This window comes from Acanthaster planci, linkage group LG10 (genome assembly GCF_054643075.1).
Source record: "Acanthaster planci isolate LZ-2023a linkage group LG10, COTS_SCS, whole genome shotgun sequence".
Classification (NCBI taxonomy): Eukaryota; Metazoa; Echinodermata; class Asteroidea; order Valvatida; family Acanthasteridae; genus Acanthaster; species Acanthaster planci.
In genome coordinates, this window is record NC_141786.1 from 14,140,743 (window position 1) to 14,161,536 (window position 20,794).

Below are 20,794 nucleotides of genomic sequence, written 5' to 3' on the forward strand. Positions count from 1 at the left end.
TACCAGTCACTGTTTTTCCAAGGATGGATTTGCACCGGGGACCACCAAGCTTGCCATCCTTCCATCCTTTAAAACAGTTGTTCACGGTACCTGCTGCTACATCTAACTCGAACCAGCCAGCCGACACCGGCAAGCGCAGTGGTTGAGTGGTTAAACCGTCTGCACTAGAAGCAGGAGGTCGTGGGTTTGAGTCTCACCCGAGTATGCATGTGGGTTTTCTTACAAGCCCTTTGGGGCGAACTCTAAGTATACAGTGTTGTCGTCCGGCAGGGCAGAAATCCCAAAAAAGTCCAGTGTTTTGTTGTCGCCGCCATGCCTGTGGCCAACGGCCTTGAGTTGCAAAATCTCTTCCTGAGTGTATTCTGGTCCCAACTGATTAGGCAATATTTCTTGTCCCTCATCAGCTCCTTCAATGTCTCTTTCTTTGGCAAAGGAATAAGAGGAACATGACAACTGATCGCTTTCATGATTGGAAAAAGCATCAATGCTGGAATTATCATTGCTTGAGTCTAACATGGTGGCACACGCTAATGCTACTGCATTACATACATGTTGACATGTCGTTGTTTAACAGTAAACAGTCGCTGGATAAAGGACTCCGTCCTACGATGTCACGATTCTTGGGAATTTCTTCGGACAACTATCAGTACCCGACGGCTGTTGCTTAGCTATTGCTCTTAGAAGGGAGTGAAATAGGGTCTTGAAAACTGTAATTTTTAACATATTTCCACGCATTTTGAAATTATGCAGATGTGTTTTCTTGTTGTACATGTACATGTATGTACATGTACCGTATGTTTGTTTTATATGTTGATGCATGTTTTATAAGAAATCTTGCCAGCATGGCCCATCCCCTGTAATCTACTTTCAGATGCATATGTATCTCTTCCCTGAGTCCTTTAACATCAATGAGAACTTTCTTTAGGATTATTTTAGGAGCGAAGAATGTGGAATAACAGCTCAGCCAGCATTACATGTGTTTTACTGTACAGTATGATACATGAAATTTGCAGGATAGGCACTCTGGATTGAAGAGGGCACTGGAATTTTTTTCTTGAGATTTCCACAAACTTAAGACTTTTTGCATTTTGAAGGGCATCAAGGCAATCCTAAAAGTCCCGAGGGTGTCACAGCAATTTTTGAATTACATGTATTTGGATTCAAAGATCAGGGTATACATGACATGCACATAACAGTATTAACAGTAATTAAAGTCTGGGAGAAAGTCTTGAGAGGGATAGTGCAAAAATGAACTATATGGGTGTCATTAAACTGTTTGGGGAAAACTCAGTAACCATTACTTCCTCAAGTGTTGTGAATTGTATTTAGTTACAGCCTTCAACATTTGAAAGTAATAGCTGTAAGATAAATTGCTTAAAATTCAAAAGTTTTCTTATGTTTTGTTTCATGTCGTAGTAACTAACAAATCAAGGCAGCAAGCATTATGGCAGCATTGCAGACCCACTAAAGCAAGGTGAATCTCTCAACAGTCTGAAACACTTGAGTTTAAAGTTTGACAGTAATTCAACACGATGTGCCTGAATTACTCAACTATATGTGGTTTTGACTACCGATTAGACCCATTAGCATTCCATGCCTGTCATTTATTGCTATGTACATGTACCAGTGTTCTCCATGGGCTATTTTAGCAGGGCGGACCGCCCTGCCAAAATTTTGGGCTGCCCCGCTAAAATTTGTGCCGCCCTGCTATTTTTTTGAGTAGTGTATTTTTCCCTGAATGTCTACTTTCTCAAGATTTTTAATAAAAAAGAGGTTTACCACAGTTTGTGGATTGAGTTTGAGTTTACCGATGACGCTTATGATGTACTGACAATGGTGATCGTTGGCTGCCTACCGTTATCAACCTTGTGTCCCGAAAAACCATTGCGTATGTTTTGTACAAGTACTGTACACGTACATTGTATTGCGCAAGCGTGTACATGTACGCAGTGCATGTGACTGGTACCCGTGGTGCAACATTGTTTTGCAGAGTGTGCGCAAGCGCCAGTGGAAGGAACGTGCCATGCCTGAGCGGCCCCCACGCTTTGCTCCGATGGAGGGGTTGCTTCATTTTTTGACATGAGCTGGAAATTGTAAACTTATCTTTGCCTGAACATATTTCTTTTGTCCTTTTTTATTCAAGGGCGCATTTTGAGGCTTGTTTTTACTGTGCCTTTTCACAGTCAACTGATCATTGAGAAAATCGCATGCTCTGCTCATCTCAAGCATGTCTCGAGTCACTAACATGAGGTTCTGCAAAAAATGCTCCGGAAATGAAAATAGTTTCGTCATCAAATCTTTCGATAAAGAAATTCCTCCTGAAGAATATCCTACCCAATAGTTCACATTGTAATTGCAATCAGATTTGGGGCCAGACGAAAGTGGACTGGAAATTGCCCCAGAATGCACCACAGAGCATCGAGAATCCAAAATTTTTCCCACGCTGTAAGGGCTTTGCGCTTTGCAATCGCAATTTTGTCTACCACCCTGCCAAAATTTTCGGCCGTGGAAAACACTGATGTACATGTACTGTATACATGTACATGTAACATTCACCAGTATCCGGCAACAAAAATTTTGTCACGTGCATGAGGTTAAGTGAAAATAGGAGACAAAAACAGTGTTTACAGTTGGTAGTTCATAGAGATGAGAAACATCTATTGTTCATGCTTTGACCGGAAATCTACGTGTACCAAGTTGTAGCACTGAATATTTGTGAAAGGGTTGAGAATGGACATTTGTTGCCTGTGGTGTAGGGGTCCATGGTGTTTTGTACACCCGTGTCCAAAACGGGCCTTCGCAGCTACAGCTAGGTCTTTTTTCCCCTTAGTTTCAGATCGCATATGCATGCACCTAGCAGACTCAACTACACGTACGTAACTGATTATTACATGACGCATGGGTCAGCTTTATGGCGCTGGGGAGTTTGGTAAGCTTGCGCTGTGTAGTCGAAAAAGATGCATCAGACTAGAAACAAAATAGCGGTATGTTTTCTTTGTTTAATCTATGGTTTAATTCACTGGAATTCTTTTTTATGAATTATTTTTTTACAATTAAATCCTTTGTCAGAAAATGTGCCTGTTCTTTCATGATGCTTTGTCATGGGTTATAAAATATTTAAATACCGTAGGATAGCTCAAGTAAATAAAACACCATTTTTGTCCAGTTTCCTTACTAGTTTTGTGGAATATTTTACACCTTGGCCTCAATGCCCTCCTTTGTAGAAGTTTTGGCTTTGTTGCCCATTATTGGCCACGGTTCCCCTTAACATGGCCTATTTCTTGATGCCAAAATGGCAGTGCCCCCAGAAGTAGAAATTCGAGCCCTGGTCATCAGAATCCTTTTATAATGAATAAATATACAATATGGAATATGAGAAATGCGGTCTCTGGACTGACATGAGGTACAGTATGAGTGAATTTCCCAGATAATTAGAGGGCGTTCCATTACTGTCCCACTGTGATGTCTCCCAAAAGCCAGGAAGTGATCCATCTATGTTCATTCACATGTATGCACATCCACCATAGTATTGGTATGCATTTGTCACATGACCCTTTCTTCAACCAATGAAATTTCATGATCAGCCTGAGACAGAAAAGAAACCAGATCCATGCCTCAACATTTTAGCCCAATGCTTATTTTTGTTCATCATAATACATACATGTAAAGTGTATGAGGAATGTAAAGGCCATAGAATTGTAAGCTAAAACGAGTAGCTTAAAATTCCAAAATGAACTTAACTGTAGTACCCACTATGCCTACATTGCACATGTACATGTACTGTATAGTATTTCCTAAATTAGAAATGACCAGTTATGCATTACATACATTTTTTGTACATGTAAATGTATATTAGGAGTGCAATATACCCTGTGCCCTAATAGATGCATGTATGATGCATTTAACAGATGTTGGACAAGATTTCTGTCTAGCGTAGCCAGCCTCATGCCAATACTAGATATTGTGATGAATATTCTGTTCTGTGTCTTTCTTGTGTCTTATTTTCAGGTTCACGATTGAAGTACTAGTAGAGGTTGTTTGATTATCTGCAGAAGGATCTTGGCATTACATGTATTCTTGAGGGACATTCAAATTGGGGATATGCAGCTGACTGTCTGTTCAAACTTGTAAAGCATGGAGCTGTGGCCAGTGGTGTTGCTGCTGGCACTCTGGAGATTGTATTGTGGATTAGTAGTCGGGCAAGGTAAGTGCTGATTCATCCTTATGCATTATTGATAAGACCAAGTGCCTTTCATTGCGCTAGGGATGCTACACCTCCCCATGTAAAAGACCAGCGAAGAGTCTCGACTTCATTAAGATATCACTGGATCCCTTTGAATATCTGTGAAGATCCATTGAGCACAGTAGATGGAATAAATAAATTATGCACAGAACTACTTTATGACATGAAAAGGGACTATCTGTTGACAAATTACCTGCCCAAACTAGTACAGTTTGGCAGAGATTATCAAAACAGCCCCAACATTTGTTTGGGTTGAATTTGCTGATGTGGACATTTTCAGAAATCTGAAACCTGTGACTTGTCTACTAGAAGATATTTTGCATTTTGTGGGTAACCCTATAACCCCAGAGCGGAGAATCATTTGATGTATATGGATAATCTTGTTGCATTCAGCATGGGTTGAGTAAATTTAACATTAAGGTTTGAGACATTATTTTACAAAGATGATTCTTTGTTCAAGCTTATTCAATGTTTACGTTGACTGTTGTGCATGTACATTTTAGTTAATACATTTGCTTTTAAATATAAGACTTTTAAAATTAAAGACAATGTAGAAGTATGGTGAAGGACTGTCGTTGGAAAATGATCCGAACTTGCCTTTCCTTGAAAATGACAGTATTTACTGGGTGCAGATATTTCACAGCTTGACTGATGCACATGTTAATTTTTTAGTCAAAAATTACTTGATATTCTGTGTTTCAGAATGATGTACCAGTACACTACCTTTAAATGAATAAACAAAAAGAAAGTCTGCCATGTAAAACACTAGTTTAGTCTACAGAAGATAGCCTTAACATTTGTTATACATGTACTTGCCAATAAGGAAGCTTATGAGAAGATTAATAGCCAGAAAGGGTATAACAAAAGATATTCCTGACAACTCATTCAAATCCCATTACAGAAGAGCTGTTCAAACAGTGTGTTTGCCATGGGAAGCCAGTTGCAAATAATTGAATCCACAGTGTACACATACATGTACCAACAGTGTCTATCACAGTGTAGTTTCAGTGGTACCATAGAACTTGTTACTGTGTTCCCACAAATTTTTGAAGTAAGTCCGCCGTCCATAATAAACTAAGACATCTTTGTACATACATGTATTCTAGTACAGTGTTTATGTACTTTTAAAAAGCATTTCAGTTGAGTGTGCCTATTTGAATATGTTTTCCAACTTCCTGATGAAAAATGGAGGAGTAAAAGTGTCATTTTTGAACCGAGAAACAAATATTGCATTAAAATATCAAATTTTGAATGTTTCTTTTTATTTATCAACCGTAACAGTCCTCAATCCTCAAACAAGTGAAAGATTGGGGACTGTTAGGGTTAGTGTGAAAAAAATTGTGGCCAGTTTCCAGTAAGATATGTGAAGAACCAATTTCCAGCAGTACCGTTGTTTATTTTTATTAGAAGTAAGATGGCTCATGGAGGAATATGATCTCTTTCTATTAAATGGCATACATGTACACTTTGCGCGTTTACTTATGTCATCACAGCTGGGCCTGTTTTTATGTTGATAATTTTGAAAGGGAGTCACTTTCGGTTTGTTTTAGTTGTATGCAACTGCATGTGAATCATTTTTACCTGCCAATCAAATATATTCCAGGTTTTTGTTTTGATTAACATGGACACCAGGAAAGATTATCTGAATGCTTTTATTTAGTCTGCATATTTGAAATCCAAGGATGGGGTTAAGCCCAAATGAAATTAACCTGGAGAAACACAGGGTGTTGTGTTTCTGTAACTCACACCCAGTGCACCAACAAGCCTGAACAGGGTGAAGGTGTTCATTACAAAACAAATGTGCACAGTCTCCATGGGGTCAATATGAGAGGTACTGGTATTCTACACATGTGTACATGTATGTGTACTGCATAGAGACTTGCTGTCTTACTAAGCTGGGCTTAATAGTACAAGGTGATTAAATACACAGCACAGGATGTAAGTGAAAATACTGCTAATTGATGTTAGGACATCTGTAGTTAATGATATAGTTCTCATTGCTGTTTTACTCTTTTTTGGCTCTGAGAAGAAAAAAACTTTTGTAAGCTACCGACCCTGTCTAGAATGTCCATTTAACCCAGAAAAGAAAAAAATGAAAAAAAAAGATTATCTCAATATTCTCTAAGGACAGGCAAGTACATTTAATTAAAAACCCCTTTCCCTCCCCTGACTCACCTTCTCAGAGAGTAAACAACCAAATAAAAAGCATAGATGTACACATTGATGCTCCTTGGTTTGTGTCACTTGTACTGGTATAGGAATGCAGTCATAAAATATCCACATTGAAGTATTTTGAAAAAAATAGCACACTTGGGCAGGTTGACACTGCAGGCCTGTGTGTGTATTCCAGTATGTGTAGGATCCAGTAGTTATATCTACATGTACATGTAGAGTTACAAAGTACATACATGTACATTTACATCTAATTTTGTGAAGTGAATGTTTTTATGATGTACAGGTATTAGTAAGCTGTACATCATACATGTACATGTACCAGTATTTTTGTAGATCGATGGATTCCTCCCTTTAGGTTTGTCTGTATTATTATGTACATGTACATGTAGTCATGTACATTGTACACTGTACATACCAGTACGTGTACATGTATAACATGTACTATGGGTAAATGTTAGAGTGCTTTTTTAAACAATTCACTTGCTTTCATTTTCATTTCAAAAATGCCAAAGGAGCTTTATTCAGGTACCTGTACAGCTGGAGGTACATGTACCGTACCTGTACATACTTAAACACCACTGTCCATACACTGTACATGTACATACATGTACATGAACTGGGACATGTATACAAACATTGATAGATGTACCTGAGTTGAATGCTATGGTATAAAATGAAAGTTGTACATGATGTACCGAAGTGTGGTACATATGTGCTGGTGTACTCTATGGTCATGATGGTATCACTTCTTACATGTACTTTACTGGTAGCCCACATGTACAGTACATGTAAGATCACATCCTAAGGGGGACTGCATAACTTTGTCAAGGAAGTGGCAGTAAACTAGTGAGAATTCTGGCATAAATCACGTTTTAGTGGTCAGTGTATTGGCTGACTGGTGACAAACAGGTGTTGAGAGACATGCCTGCTGAGTGATGTCATGGTGTGTTCAGTCAATGGGAATGGGTCACTGCCCTCATGGTAAATCAGCCAAAAATAGGGCTATAATATAGGCCTATGTGTACATGTACGATATTTTTATAAATATATGTACACATACGTGTACGTTGTTAGAAATACTGATACAACCTGACTTGAGTAGAATCTCTATATGACAATACCAATACATACATGTACATGTACGTATTGACGGGACTAGGGAGATTGACAGTGAATGTACATGTATATCTTGAAGTTTAAGTTAATGCCAGCCTCCCAAAACCCAATATTATCTTTGGATATTTTAAGGCTGTTGTTGGTTTTCAGTAACCAATTTGTTTGTGTGGCTAACACCAAGCTTGTCTTATGGTTACATTTATCCCACACTCGGAAACAACCAAAGTACATGTACCGGTACACGTGTGTTATGCAGACCAACGTTTTGTTGAGCAAGACATTTCTTTTTGACACAAGCTTACTCAGTACATCATTACATGGTTACAACTTACAGAACTGTTTTCATGCACTATTTGGTTTTATACCTTGCATGTTATCACCATCTCCAGTTCTGAGAACTGAGAGCCCCACTTTTTGTGGCTCTCCAGAGACATCCCCGTACATGTATATACCCTACATGTATGTACATGTACATACATGTACTTATGTACATGTACATGTATGTACACGTATACGTGTACTGGTATGTACAGTAAGTATACATGTATGTACATGTGTATATGTACATGTGCTTGGGGAGGGGGAAAACACTGTAGTGGTAGGACATCACATTACCGTACATGTACCTATAGTCCCCATGCTTCAGGGCAGTTTGTTTCACGCTGATCCAGATCGCAATCAGTCATCTGTCCTTGGTTTACTGACACCAATATCTGCTTAATGGATGGAGCGAGCCAGCAATAGGATCACTGATCCAGATCCAGATCCATGTGAAACAAACTGGCCCTCAGTCCCAGCAGTGATGCAAAGACTGCTGACCAGACTATTGGTACACGTGTACATGTACCTCTGCTACTTTTACTGTACAGATGATAATGAATAGTAAACTTGAGTGGGAGTAGTGAATAGTAAACTTGAGTGGGAGTAGTGAATAGTAAACTTGAGTGGGAGTAGTGAATAGTAAACTTGAGTGGGAGTAGTGAATAGTAAACTTGAATGGGAGTATTGAATAGTAAACTTGAGTGGGAGTATTGAATAGTTAACTTGAGTGGGAGTATTGAATAGTAAACTTGAGTGGGAGTATTGAATAGTAAACTTGAGTGGGAGTAGTGAATAGTAAACTTGAATGGGAGTAGTGAATAGTAAACTTGAGTGGGAGTAGTGAATAGTAAACTTGAGTGGGAGTAGTGAAAGTAAACTTGAGTGGGAGTAGTGAATAGTAAACTTGAGTGGAAGTAGTGAATAGTAAACTCGAGTGGGAGTAGTGAATAGTAAACTCGAGTGGGAGTAGTGAATAGTAAACTCAAGTGGGAGTAGTGAATAGTAAACTCGAGTGGGAGTAGTGAATAGTAAACTTGAGTGGGAGTAGTGAACTTGAGTGGGAGTAGTGAACTGGCACTGTGATGAAATCACTGTCATTTCGTTGTCAATTTAAATTTGTTTGGAATTTGTTTCTTTGTATGAGTTACTTACCAAAAAAATTTTAAGACAAAGGTATCGCTTTTGAGCTAGACATTCATGTACACTGTACATGTACATGTATGTAGCCAACACAACAGATGCTAGTACATGTACATGTACATGTAGGTACATGCACATCAGTACACCAAGTCCATACATCCTAAAACTTTCTGTGCGGGAGATACTCATCAGTGTGATGACGTTGGAGACCTTCAGGTGAGGGAAATATTGCAAAGAATTTAAGACAGGTACATGTACTTGTATGTATTTATAACAGAATCATTGCTGTGATGTTGAATATGATGTTTCACCCCCCTGGGCCTCAGGGATGCACAGCACTCTCAGCTTTGCATGGGGTTAAATGATACTTCTGTGCTGTTGTTTGTAATATTATTTGATTTTAAGTTCCTCTCTCAGAAGGAGCCCAAGAGTTTGTTTGACAAAACAGGTGTAATGATATTTCCCATTCACAACTTGTTGAGTCCCAAGTGTTTGTGTTATAATGCCCGTTACCTGATTTAGAAAAAGAGTTCATAAATACTAGTGGTCTCTCAGTCAACATTGCAGAGTCAGGATACAAGCCATGAATCTGTACATTGTACTGGTACATGTACGTGTGCGTAATTCTGAAAAGGATTCTGGTGAAAAAAGTATGCTTTTGTCTGTTTCTGTAGGTGTACATGTATACCTGTAAAGTATACTTAACATAATGACACAACACAGTATGTAGAGGTTGAAATAATTGGATGTGAAGGTACCTGCTGGTGTCCTGGGACTATCATACCATATGATCCTGCTAAATGTCAACCACCCACTGGCCACTTTCATTCATGCATCATTTAACAAGAATTATGCGCTGTTTGCTAGTGGAATTTCCTAAGAGGTAGCTGTAACCACAGTTCACCCTGTTTTGCTGAACCATTGAAGAGTTAGTTTGTCTGTAGTTTGTTTGTACCACATGTACATGTATTTTGATCCTGGCACATCCAGTGAAATTGGTAATTGTATAAGTTTTCAGTTACAATCATTTTTGGTGAAACCACTTTTGAGCCCCTTCACAAAAACATGCACATACCGGTATGTTTCAGGTGCCCTGAATTGAAATGAAAATATTTGTCAAAGTGCAAATGCATTACCATATCTAGACAAACAAAACCAAAAAAAACCCCAAAAAACAAAAAAAACCCTATGCTCAAACTTGGTGTTGTTCTGTACCGTTTTCAACCTAGGGCAAGAATTTCAATGCAGGGCAAGATATTCAATCTGGGGCAAGAATTTCAACCCAGGGCAACATTGTCAACCCCAGTAGGTGTCAGATTCTTACCACTGGTTGAACATGGGTTAAGTCACTCTGGGAAGTGATTTGGGGTTGGCCCTGGGTTGTAGGTTGTTCAGTGTGAAACATGGCATGTTTTCACCTGGATGTCACTGCTTTGATGTTCCCAGTATAAAAAGCCCATGTACATGTAACTGTTATCAATGTGCACAATGTACCAGTATTTTTGTAATGTTGAAAATGTGCCATAACTTAAGATAATTCTTTGAGTTTGGTATTGGAACTGTGGTATACATGTAGGTTTATAACAGAGACCTCTGACAAAATAGCAAAGGAATACATTCGACAATGTGTAAATCATGCAGTTATTGATAATGTCCAAAGAAATTAGAATTTACATGTAAATGTACATGATAAATCCTTTGCATTCTATTAAATGAAGGCAGTTCAGACATCTATCTTGCTTAAATACCTAATCTGTTCAGTAAACCATTTTGCTACATGTACCAGCACTTGTTGTGCTGGATCAGGCATGTGGGAATCACATGTAGCGGTATGTTACATGTAGCTTGTCAGTCATCTGCTGCAGTTTAGAATTTACACGTAAATGTAGAAAATGATGCTCCCCCTTGGGGTACAATCAGCCTATGGAGAATTTTCAGTCACATGATTTTTGACTGTCAGTGTTCAATTTACACAGGTATGTTTGGAAACATGTGCACCCCGAAGTCTCTCAAAATTTTGCTTACTCTGTACATAAAATTGTCAATAGAAATAACCAGATTCGAAAATGCACAAGTCTCCACGGACATGGTACACTTCTTAAAGTGTGTTTGGCGGTCATGTCTAATACCGGTACGTCACGAGAAAAAGTTCTAAATTCACTTGTATTACACTAGGAATCAATGATGAAGCATGCAGCGTTGTTTTAAAACACCTTTTGTGGCATGCAAGACCTACATGTAACAGGAAATAGTACCATGTTCTTGGACCCACTTTTTATTTTAGGAGCCAGAGGTTACCCCATAAGTTTTTCTCACAATATTATATGTAAACATGCAAATAAATCTTGTATGTCAAAGGCTGTGCAGTACATGTACATGGGTGTTTCCAAATGCATACATTTGCACACAACCTAAATCGTCTCTCCCTTAAACACTGTTGAGAGTCAAGAAATGAACTGCAGAAATTTTACAGATAGTTGTATAATTGCAGAGATGTACCTGTTGTTTACACAGTCTAATAGGATTTGGTTGATACATGTAGTTGTTAAACTGATCAGGATTTTGATGAAATGTCCAGCTTGTTTTAGGGGTTCAGGTGGGACATGCACATAACTGTGTCAACTCATGTTTTTCAGGTTATCTAAAATACCACTATCATAGAGAAAAACAATTCATCTGTTAAAACATGGGTACTGTATTTAGCGTAAATTGAGAAATGTGTCGAGATCTGTGACTTTTTATTTGTTCAAGGTTACAATGTATATTAAAGAGGAATTTAAGGAGAGCTAATTAAGGAATAACGTACATCACAGTGTCTCTCCACCAAGTGACAAGGTGAAACTGGCTGATGTTGCCATTCCTTGAGTAGATAACTTCAACAAAAGTACCAGTATGTAAATCTTCCTGAGAAAAGTTTTGACATTAATACATGTACATGTACATGCACTGTACATCATATTTTTGTGTTTTTTTCTATCAGAAACAGAACTAAGATCTGATTTTAGGAATGGCAAATGTCTGTCTGCTGTTTTGTAATGTTTGTCATTAGTATTTTCCTGCTAAATGTTAAATTCTTAAAAGACCTGTTTTATGAGTACATATACATTTATTACAAATACAAATCAAATTAAATAAAATAATGAACAGTCCATCAGAAAAAGTCGGTTCGTTAAGTTGAAAAGAAAGTGGGAACACTGTCTGTCCCCAGGTTATGATATGTGACAAATGTCTTGTCTGTCCATGTAACAAACGTTACTCATTGAGAAAAACTTACATTGTGTTCATTTAAGCTGAAGGTTAATCTTTTTAACAAAAAAGGATTTCAAACTGAAAACAAACAAGTATAGCTTGTGACCAATTCTGTTTTCATTCTCTACTTCAAACACCAAAAATATGTCTGTCCACGTGGCATACGTTATATTGTCCATTTGACAAAGGTGATGTCTGTCCAGTGACAAATGTTACCTTGTATTTATGAAATAAATGTCAGTGTTATGTCACTGGAATTGTTTTTCTGAGATTATCAGTTTCTAAAAGTAAACTAAAAGGAGTACGTAATACATTGCAGGTAATTGTCAATCATATTTTGAATTAAATTTTCATGTTTTTCATAGAAACATTGTGTCTCTCCGTGTGACAAATGTTATATCCTCAAGACAAATGCTATATCTTCAGCTTCTGTAACATCTTAAATACTGCTCTATTTACATGTATCGTTACCTTTCTGTGGTAATAATCAGAAACAGTGAAGACATATAAGCAAAAAAAAAATAGCAAAAGTTTACAGAAACTTTGGAAATGTGGTGTATTGAGTGTCACCCAGATGTATCTATTAGTGTAGACAGACCCATGTGTGAATGCTACCTCTTTGCAGGATCAGTTGATTTGTTAATAATGCATTCATAAGCCAATCAACTTTTCTTTCTAATTCATGGTTGTGATTCTTGTGAAAAATTGTTGTAAAAAAGGGAAGTGAAGTTGAAGATTTCTTACAGGATCGACCAATCACGCACAGTGATATGGCAATCATGTAGATTGGCCGAACAAATATTCATGTTTCAGAAAGTGGTAAAACTGAACAGAATGCATTGCAACACCTGTACCGGTACATGAAGTTGCCATTAGACTTGAAACTACTGGTGTTTGTTAAACATTCACTAAAGTTACTTCAGGAGTTTGGAATTCAGATATCTAATGTTGTGTTCAGGCCTCTAGGTGGAAATATGTGAGGTGATGCCATGATAAAAATATTACGACTATATCTGTGCATCTTACGTATTATTCCATCTTGTGAAAACAGTTCCATTTTGGGTGTTGTAAATATGGAGAACAGAGGCTATTGTTTCAAAGATAAGGAAAATATTGAGATGGAATGGCATGTCTTGAAGTTGAAACCAGCCATGTCAGGGAACCAAGCAAATACATGTACATATAATTTACTGGTAGTGTACATGTACATCTACGGTACCAGTTTACTGTACGTGCGGTATTTGGATCATTAATTATTTCTAAAGTACTGTATGCTGTGTCAGTATACATGTACATGGTTACACATTTATGAAAATATAGATTTTGCAAAACTCTTAAAGTCGAAATAAAGTTTTATTCATGTACATCTACCGGTATGATTGAAGTCCATGTAAATTAACCCTAACACTCCTCAATCCTTCACTTGTTAGAGGACTGAGGAGTGTAAGGGTTAATTGCTGCTTTACTTCTCAATTTCAAAGTTACTTTTTCACACGTATTATAACGTTGTATGTGCAAACTTACATGTAAGACTGGAAATTTTACAATTTATTGTACATTAGTCCAAGAAGTCATGATCTATTTTAAGATGTTTGTGCTTTTGAAAGGGGGTCCATTTGTAGAATAAGTCAACATGTTGGTTTGGGTGTCCATCAAATTACAGACGGTGGGGGGTGGTATGCTTATCCCTTCCATCCCAGTCAGTATGAATCCAGATTGGGCCTGGTCACTGAAGCATGACACCCCCATGGAGGATGGTTTGAACAATAAGCAACATACTGGTAGAGTGAGGACTGGCTGCTGTTGAAGGATTATGCTGTTTATGTACACTGTACATGTATATCAGTAGACCTCTCCACTAATAAATTCATAATTATGCACACATGCATAAATGGCCTTGGTGGCAAAGGCCATTGAAAATGTACAGGGTGTGATTTTGATCATATTTCTCTGAGTTTTTCTTACTTCGTTTATTTATTTCTTTAGAAAATCCTATTAAGGAAGACCGAGCTTTTTTAGATGTTACTTACGATAGAATTAGATGGTTTTCTGAAAAATTTCCTAAAAAATGTCAAGACAAACGATGGTACTCCCAAACAATTATTCAGTTGGTTGGACCCCTGTGGTCCAAACTGGCAACAATTGTATGCTGGTACGTGTGCCTCTACAAAGTGAATGATTTGGAAAAAATGAATTACATGTAGATTTTATTTTAACAAAGGTAAAGCACTGGTATGTGAAAGTACACATGGACACCTCAGTCCATATGATGCAAGATATGGGGCGGAGAGAAACCTCCCGCCTTTGTGTTGGTCATTGGTTGATCAAAATCTCAGGAATTCTTGATTGACTTCTAGGGGGATGTGTTAGGTAACTAGTCTAGAGTCTGTATAGGGATTGGACATGTGGGAGGGTATCCATCGGCCCCATATCGTGCACGGTATCCCTCAGTGTTATGTATGCATAAAACATGTCCTTGCTTAAATGTTTTGCTGGCACTGGCTTCTAATACGGAAGAATAGCCCTTAATGGAACTGAATGCATGGCATAAATTGTCTATTTGCACAGATACTGTTGGTACTGTACATGTGCAGTATATACATGTACATGTATGAATGTGACTAGTTCTAGTTGTCAGACTAAGGGCAAGTGTCATCTGGGATTAAGGTCCTTCATTTGAATGAGTTCCATAAATATAAACAGCCTCAGGTTTGTGGAGGGGCTGTTTGAGGTGGATTGACCCTGTGCAAACGACCATTCAAAAGTCTGTTCTGGAGAAGACTGTTCTAAAGAGAATATCGTGAATGTTTTAGTAGATGTGTATGGTACAGTAGGTACATACACCCCACATGTAGGTAGTTAAATGAACATTACATGTACATGTAGGTGAATGACAAATTGAAGACAGAGATGCTACAAGTCATCTCTTTGTCATCACCTTGTCAGGAGATAATTGTAAATTTCATTTTTTATTTGAGGCAATTGGCAATGGGCCGACTGATGTTGGTGTTTGCATAATGATAAACAGGTACTTGTGGGTGCTGACCGCTTATTCAAGTGAGAGTTTCTGGCCAGTTCGTTAGCATTAAAAGTGGCTCCACAGTATCTTTTGAAAAAGGAGATTGTTTGGCCCCCAAGATGGTGAGATTGTGTAAATCCTTGCCTGGATCAACTCCCTGGGTATTTGAGCTTTCATATGAGAGCAGAATGGCTAAAACCTACTGTTGAAAAATGGTCCTGATTGCCTGAGAAAGTTGAGGGTTGCCACTTCAAAAATGGCTACAATCAGACTTCGGAAAAATCACTTTTTGGGGGTTGATTTTGTTTTGTGGGAATAATTAAAAATGTAATTGGTTAACCCACACAAAATTGAAAAGAAATTGAAAGATTAGTGACCAGACAAGAATTTCATTTGTGTTTCAGAAATCTCAGGGACGTTGGTGTGCATGCTATTGGGCCCTGAACGGTGCTGATTTTACACTGTTTGCAATGGGGCTTGAATTAGTGGACTGTATAGTGTGCATGGTATTGTGTTAATCCATATGCTATACCATACACTGCAGTGATGTCAGTGTGAAGTCTATCCATGCTTGTTGTATGGCGCCCTCATGTGGTTACATGTGGTCAATTATAGGGTTGTGAGACCCAATGACATTGAACACGAACAAAATACATTTTTGTAGTTGTTGCACATGCATACATACATGTGCATGTACTGGTTAAGGGTTGCCTCACATGGACAATGTACAGAAATGGCAAGCACATACCAGTAAATGATACAATTCTTGCTTTCTTTGTTAAGGTCCATGTGTTTTGTACACTTGAGGGGACCAATGGTTCCCGAGTCAACTCACTGAAATTGTCTTCACCAACAAAGTGGAACAAATTCAACTAAGTGATATAAATGATAGACAGTACCGGTACCATATTTTGTCAATTTTTCCAGGAAGCTTTCTAATTCTCTGGCAGGTAATTACAGTACATGTACATCTGCCTGTGGCAGTGTGGAATTCGGAATCACCTTATTTGCACACACACATGCAATTTTCTGGGTTTTTCTTTGTGCTAATACTTTCCTTTACAAAACTCAAATCTCTGTAATGTCATCTTTTAATGAAGGTAAACTCTCATCAGTGCACAACATACATGTAGAGGCCCTCAGATTTACACCATGAGTTGAAGGCATCCAAGGGTGTGCCTGAGGCAGCTGCCATATCGGTACAATAGCCATGTGGGTTTAAAACTATGTAATGTTGTAATGTCACGTCTGTTTCTTGTTATGCATACATGTATGTACTACACACATGGACAGGTATATGTACCGGTATGTAGTCCATGTTGTACTCGTACATGTACTTTGTTGAAGTGCCAAAGAAAATGTAGAAATGTTACAAAAATGATTAACGTGTAAACATGTAGTGATTTTAAGGCTTCATGGGCTTATGGCTGTTTTGATTTGAATGTCAGAAAAAGGAAATGTGCAGTGACTAATGTGTTCAATTCACCCTAAACAAAATAAACAAAAGTTCTGTTTTCCCCAAGGAATTTCACTGATGGCCAATGGCTTATAATAAATACTGCCCTCTAGTGACAGATGTAGTTGAGGATGGTGGACTCGGTGGATACCTACATGTACTGTTTGTGTGCCTGTTATATGGAGTGTACACAAATTTGTAGTGAAATAAAAAACACACTGCATTTTAAGAGAATCATGGAAAATACTAAGGTAATTTCATGTTATGGTAATTGTGCTTTTGGGGAAATGGAAGGTTTGAAAGAGTGATAGGAAGCAGAAAACAAAAGTCAGAAAGGGGACGCAGAAAGAGGAGAGGAATGGGCAAGTACCAGTTTACTACCAACTCACAGTACGAAAGCATACAGGCTTAATTGGAAATCAGGGTAATGCCGGTTATGCCCATGGTGTTCCAGCCAACAGCAGACAATGTACCGGTATGTATGGTACATGTGAACAATGTCGTGAATCCTTTATCTGGGGACTGTTAACTGTTTTGCAACGATGCGTCGACATGTAAGTAATGCAGTAGTGTTAACATGTGCAATCATGTCAGACTCAAGCGACGATAATTCCAGCATTTATACTATTTCGAACCAGAATACACTCAGGAAGAGATTTTGCAACTCAAGGCTGTTAGCCACAGGCATGGTGGTGACCCAGAGGATTGACAACAAAACACTGACTAATTTACAACTCTGTATACTTAGAGTTTGACCCAAGGGCTTGTGAGAAAACCCACAAGCGTACTCGGGTGAGACTTGAACCCACGACCTCCTGCTTCTAGTGAAGACGGCTTAACCACTCAACCACCGTGCTTGCCGGTGTCGGCTGGCTGGTTTGAGTCATATGTAGCAGTGGGTACTGCGAACAACTGTTTCCAAGGATGGAAGGATGGCAAGCTTGGTGGTCCCCGGTACAAATCCATCCTTGGAAAAACAGTGACTGGTAATGACTTTTTCCTGCATCATTACATCCGATAGTTGTATTCGCTGATGTTTGTTTGATAAATCCTGTTTTAAAGTGAAACATGCACGTATTATCGTCAACAACCGGCAAAAGCAGGTGACGCCAAACGGGTTGATGTTGGGTTGGGATTTGTCTTTAGGGCCTACTGCCTACTGGGAAAGCTAGATTGCCTTCCTTGTCTTTTATCTGTTTTGCCAGTTTGGTTGTTTTGTTGTGTGTTTCAGTGATTGGGGGGGGGGGTATTTTTTTGTCCATGGTTATAGGCTACCCTACTTCGTCAAAGTTGGTGTTCCATTCCGACAATTTTTTTCACCGTTTACTGCGAGTCGCTTGCTTGGACCGATCAACTTTCTTGCCGGAACTATGCATTCTGGCCTGGAAGGTCGAGTCCGTCCTATGATGTCACATTTTTGCCAAGAGTTGTCTGCTGCCCTCATTGACTGATTTCAATAATTTTTTTGCAAAGAGCCCAGGTCGGGAGACTGAAAAAAGCACACGGAAATTGCCAAGTTTTGCTGATTTAATGACATAAAAGAGGGGTTAATCCAACTTATTTTTTCTTAAACAGTTGAAAACTATCATATAACGTCAGTTTAAGCCTACATGGCCCATCCCCTTGGACATTTCCGCCAGACATTAGCAAAAAATCCTCAAGGCTATGCATGATTAACAAAGGGTTGTACTGATATTACATACATGTAAAGACAAGATGGGCTTCACATTTTTCTCTGTAACATTCACTTAATGCCAAATTCTGCACTAGTTGCTTGGCAGCAGTTTGAATTGAAAATGTAGAGGTACTGTACAAGTGTTATTTTGGGTTACATGTTGTACATTTACATGTACATGCCCATATCTATTGTACATGTACATTTAGTTCAGGAAGTGGAAAAGGGAAGTGGTTACTGTAATTGACTACTGTACAGTTTGCACAAATAGGAATCTTTGTTATTAATTGAAATTGGTCAGCATCACATACATGTTGTACACTGACCACTTTGCTGGTTAGGATGAGTCACTTTAACTGTCTACCATAGTTGATAGTTTCCTGCATCGATTATGATTTCATGATTCTGAATTTGGAGCTTGAAGGTAGGTGACCTCAAACATTCCATCGAGCCGAACCCTGACTCAGCTCCTCAGTGATTGGTCAGTCTCTAATAACCAAAAATAAGGCTGATTGTTTGGCCTGGGGCAGGCTCAGTTTTGGTTAAGCTTGCATTGCTGGATTTATGCGGTGTGGCAGGGCTGCATTGGAATCTAACCCCAGGGGCCAATCAAACCGTCAAAGGCCACATTGATCCACTTGCAGTGGCTTTAATAACTGCTTGCAGTGGTCATTCTCTTCTTTGATGTGGGGAGTACTCTGTATTTTGCTGAATTCTTTAGTGCATGCTCAGTTCACTCACAGTGTTTTGATTTGTTTGATATGAACATTTGATGGTTAAGTATGACACATCACCATGTTGAACATACCTGTACATGCTGTTTGCATTGATGTTCTTAGAGTGTTTGTTTTCTCCTGTTGTTAATGTTAGGCAAGGGTGTATGCTGAAGAGTACCCTCAAGAGCCAAGGTACATTGTATACTGATAGAGTAAAGGAAGCACCATTACTCCCGATAGTAAAATAAATATAAATATATACTGTACACAAACATACCCTACATATGTACATGTAGATAGAGCAACATACAGTACTTTAGTCATTGATTCATAAACATGTTTGGTACATACACATGAAGTTCATTTGACAAGAATCCATGCTTTTGCCAGTTTTACTGATGTAGACCTGTCAATTGTGTACTACAAACATGTATGTATTGACCTGGTAATGTATCTAGATGACAAAGAGAAACCAAGCCAATCGGTGCCCACCATGCATGCATGCAAGTACTGGTCTGTGTGCACATAATGAATGGATAATCTCCAGCAGAAACTCCAGCAGTGTTCTCAGGTGGGACTTAAACCCTTGATCCTCAGCTTACTACAGTAGTAAGCTGTAAAAGGGCAAAGTCATAAAAAAAGGTAATTGCCTGTTTCAAGGAAACAGGACTCAAAGAAAAGAGCCATGGTGCAATTGCTTTACATAATTACAGACATACATGTACGCATTGGTGAGCTATTGGCTCTCATGTACATGAAAATATTAATGCCATAACATTTTTTCATGCTGTCTACAGTGTGGTACATTTCTTCTGTATTATAAGTTTAATAAATTGAGATTCACAGTCTTCATACCACGGTATATGTACCGCTACCTTTTTTCTACATGTTCATGTAGTTATAGAAGAAAAATAATGAAAACAAAACAAGTACCGGTAGAACCGGTATGTATCTGATAAATTTTCAGTGCGATAGACATGCAATGTCTCATATACCAATTTGATAATGCATTTGGACCTGTACAGGATTCAAGCTGTCAGTTCCCATTGTTACCGAATGGTGATTATTTAAAACGTTGGCCTAGAAAAAGCTTTTGAAAAACCCTGTATTTGGCTGTGCATTTTCGAAGGAAGTGGCTGCAGGAATGTGTATTGACTGTACATGTACACTTTGTTTTCTGCTGTAATTTAAGGGCTGGAACCCTGTTAAAGTGTACCTTTTCAAGATCAGATTTTGTCAGATACATACATGAATACATAATGCTTCACATTTTAAGATCATTTATCAAGGCTGCTGGCTATGATGTGTACATGTATGTCATATACACATTGTAGGTGATAGTTATGCATGTAATGTACATGCACGATGTACATGTATGTTTTTGGTACCAAGGGTTAATGAAGGCCGGTTAACTTGCCCTGATTATGGTATTTGTTAACCACAATTCTTCATATTGCTCAAGGTGGTTGGAGCCTCAATAGGAATGCCATAAAAGACTTCTCTAGTGAGTCAGTGCAATGACATTTAGTCCCAATGATGCTAAATCCCCTCTGGTTCAAGTTCCCAGTATTTCTATTGATTGGTTATAATCCGCTTGGAACCTAATGCTTTTTTGATGAGTGATTTTCAGCCACAGTTGGCAGGTTTTCTGCCAGATCTAGCCTCTGTAGAGGTTAGAAAAACA

The 20,794-nt window shown here is 38.5% G+C and overlaps 1 protein-coding gene across 6 annotated transcripts in view; it reads left to right on the forward strand.

The window, feature by feature from the left end:
* Nucleotides 1–20,794, forward strand: part of LOC110982036 (roundabout homolog 2-like) — a 118,442-nt gene that overhangs the window by 18,544 nt on the left and 79,104 nt on the right. For 5 of the 6 annotated variants that reach the window (XM_087141860.1, XM_087141858.1, XM_087141855.1 and 2 more), the window contains exon 2: nt 4,009–4,204. In XM_087141860.1, coding sequence (XP_086997986.1) covers nt 4,135–4,204 — 70 coding nt within the window. In that variant the 5' untranslated portion in view covers nt 4,009–4,134. Of the gene's footprint in view, nt 1–1,416; nt 1,475–4,008; nt 4,205–20,794 lie in introns of all 6 variants that reach the window. The other variant, XM_087141859.1, reaches the window with a different exon arrangement.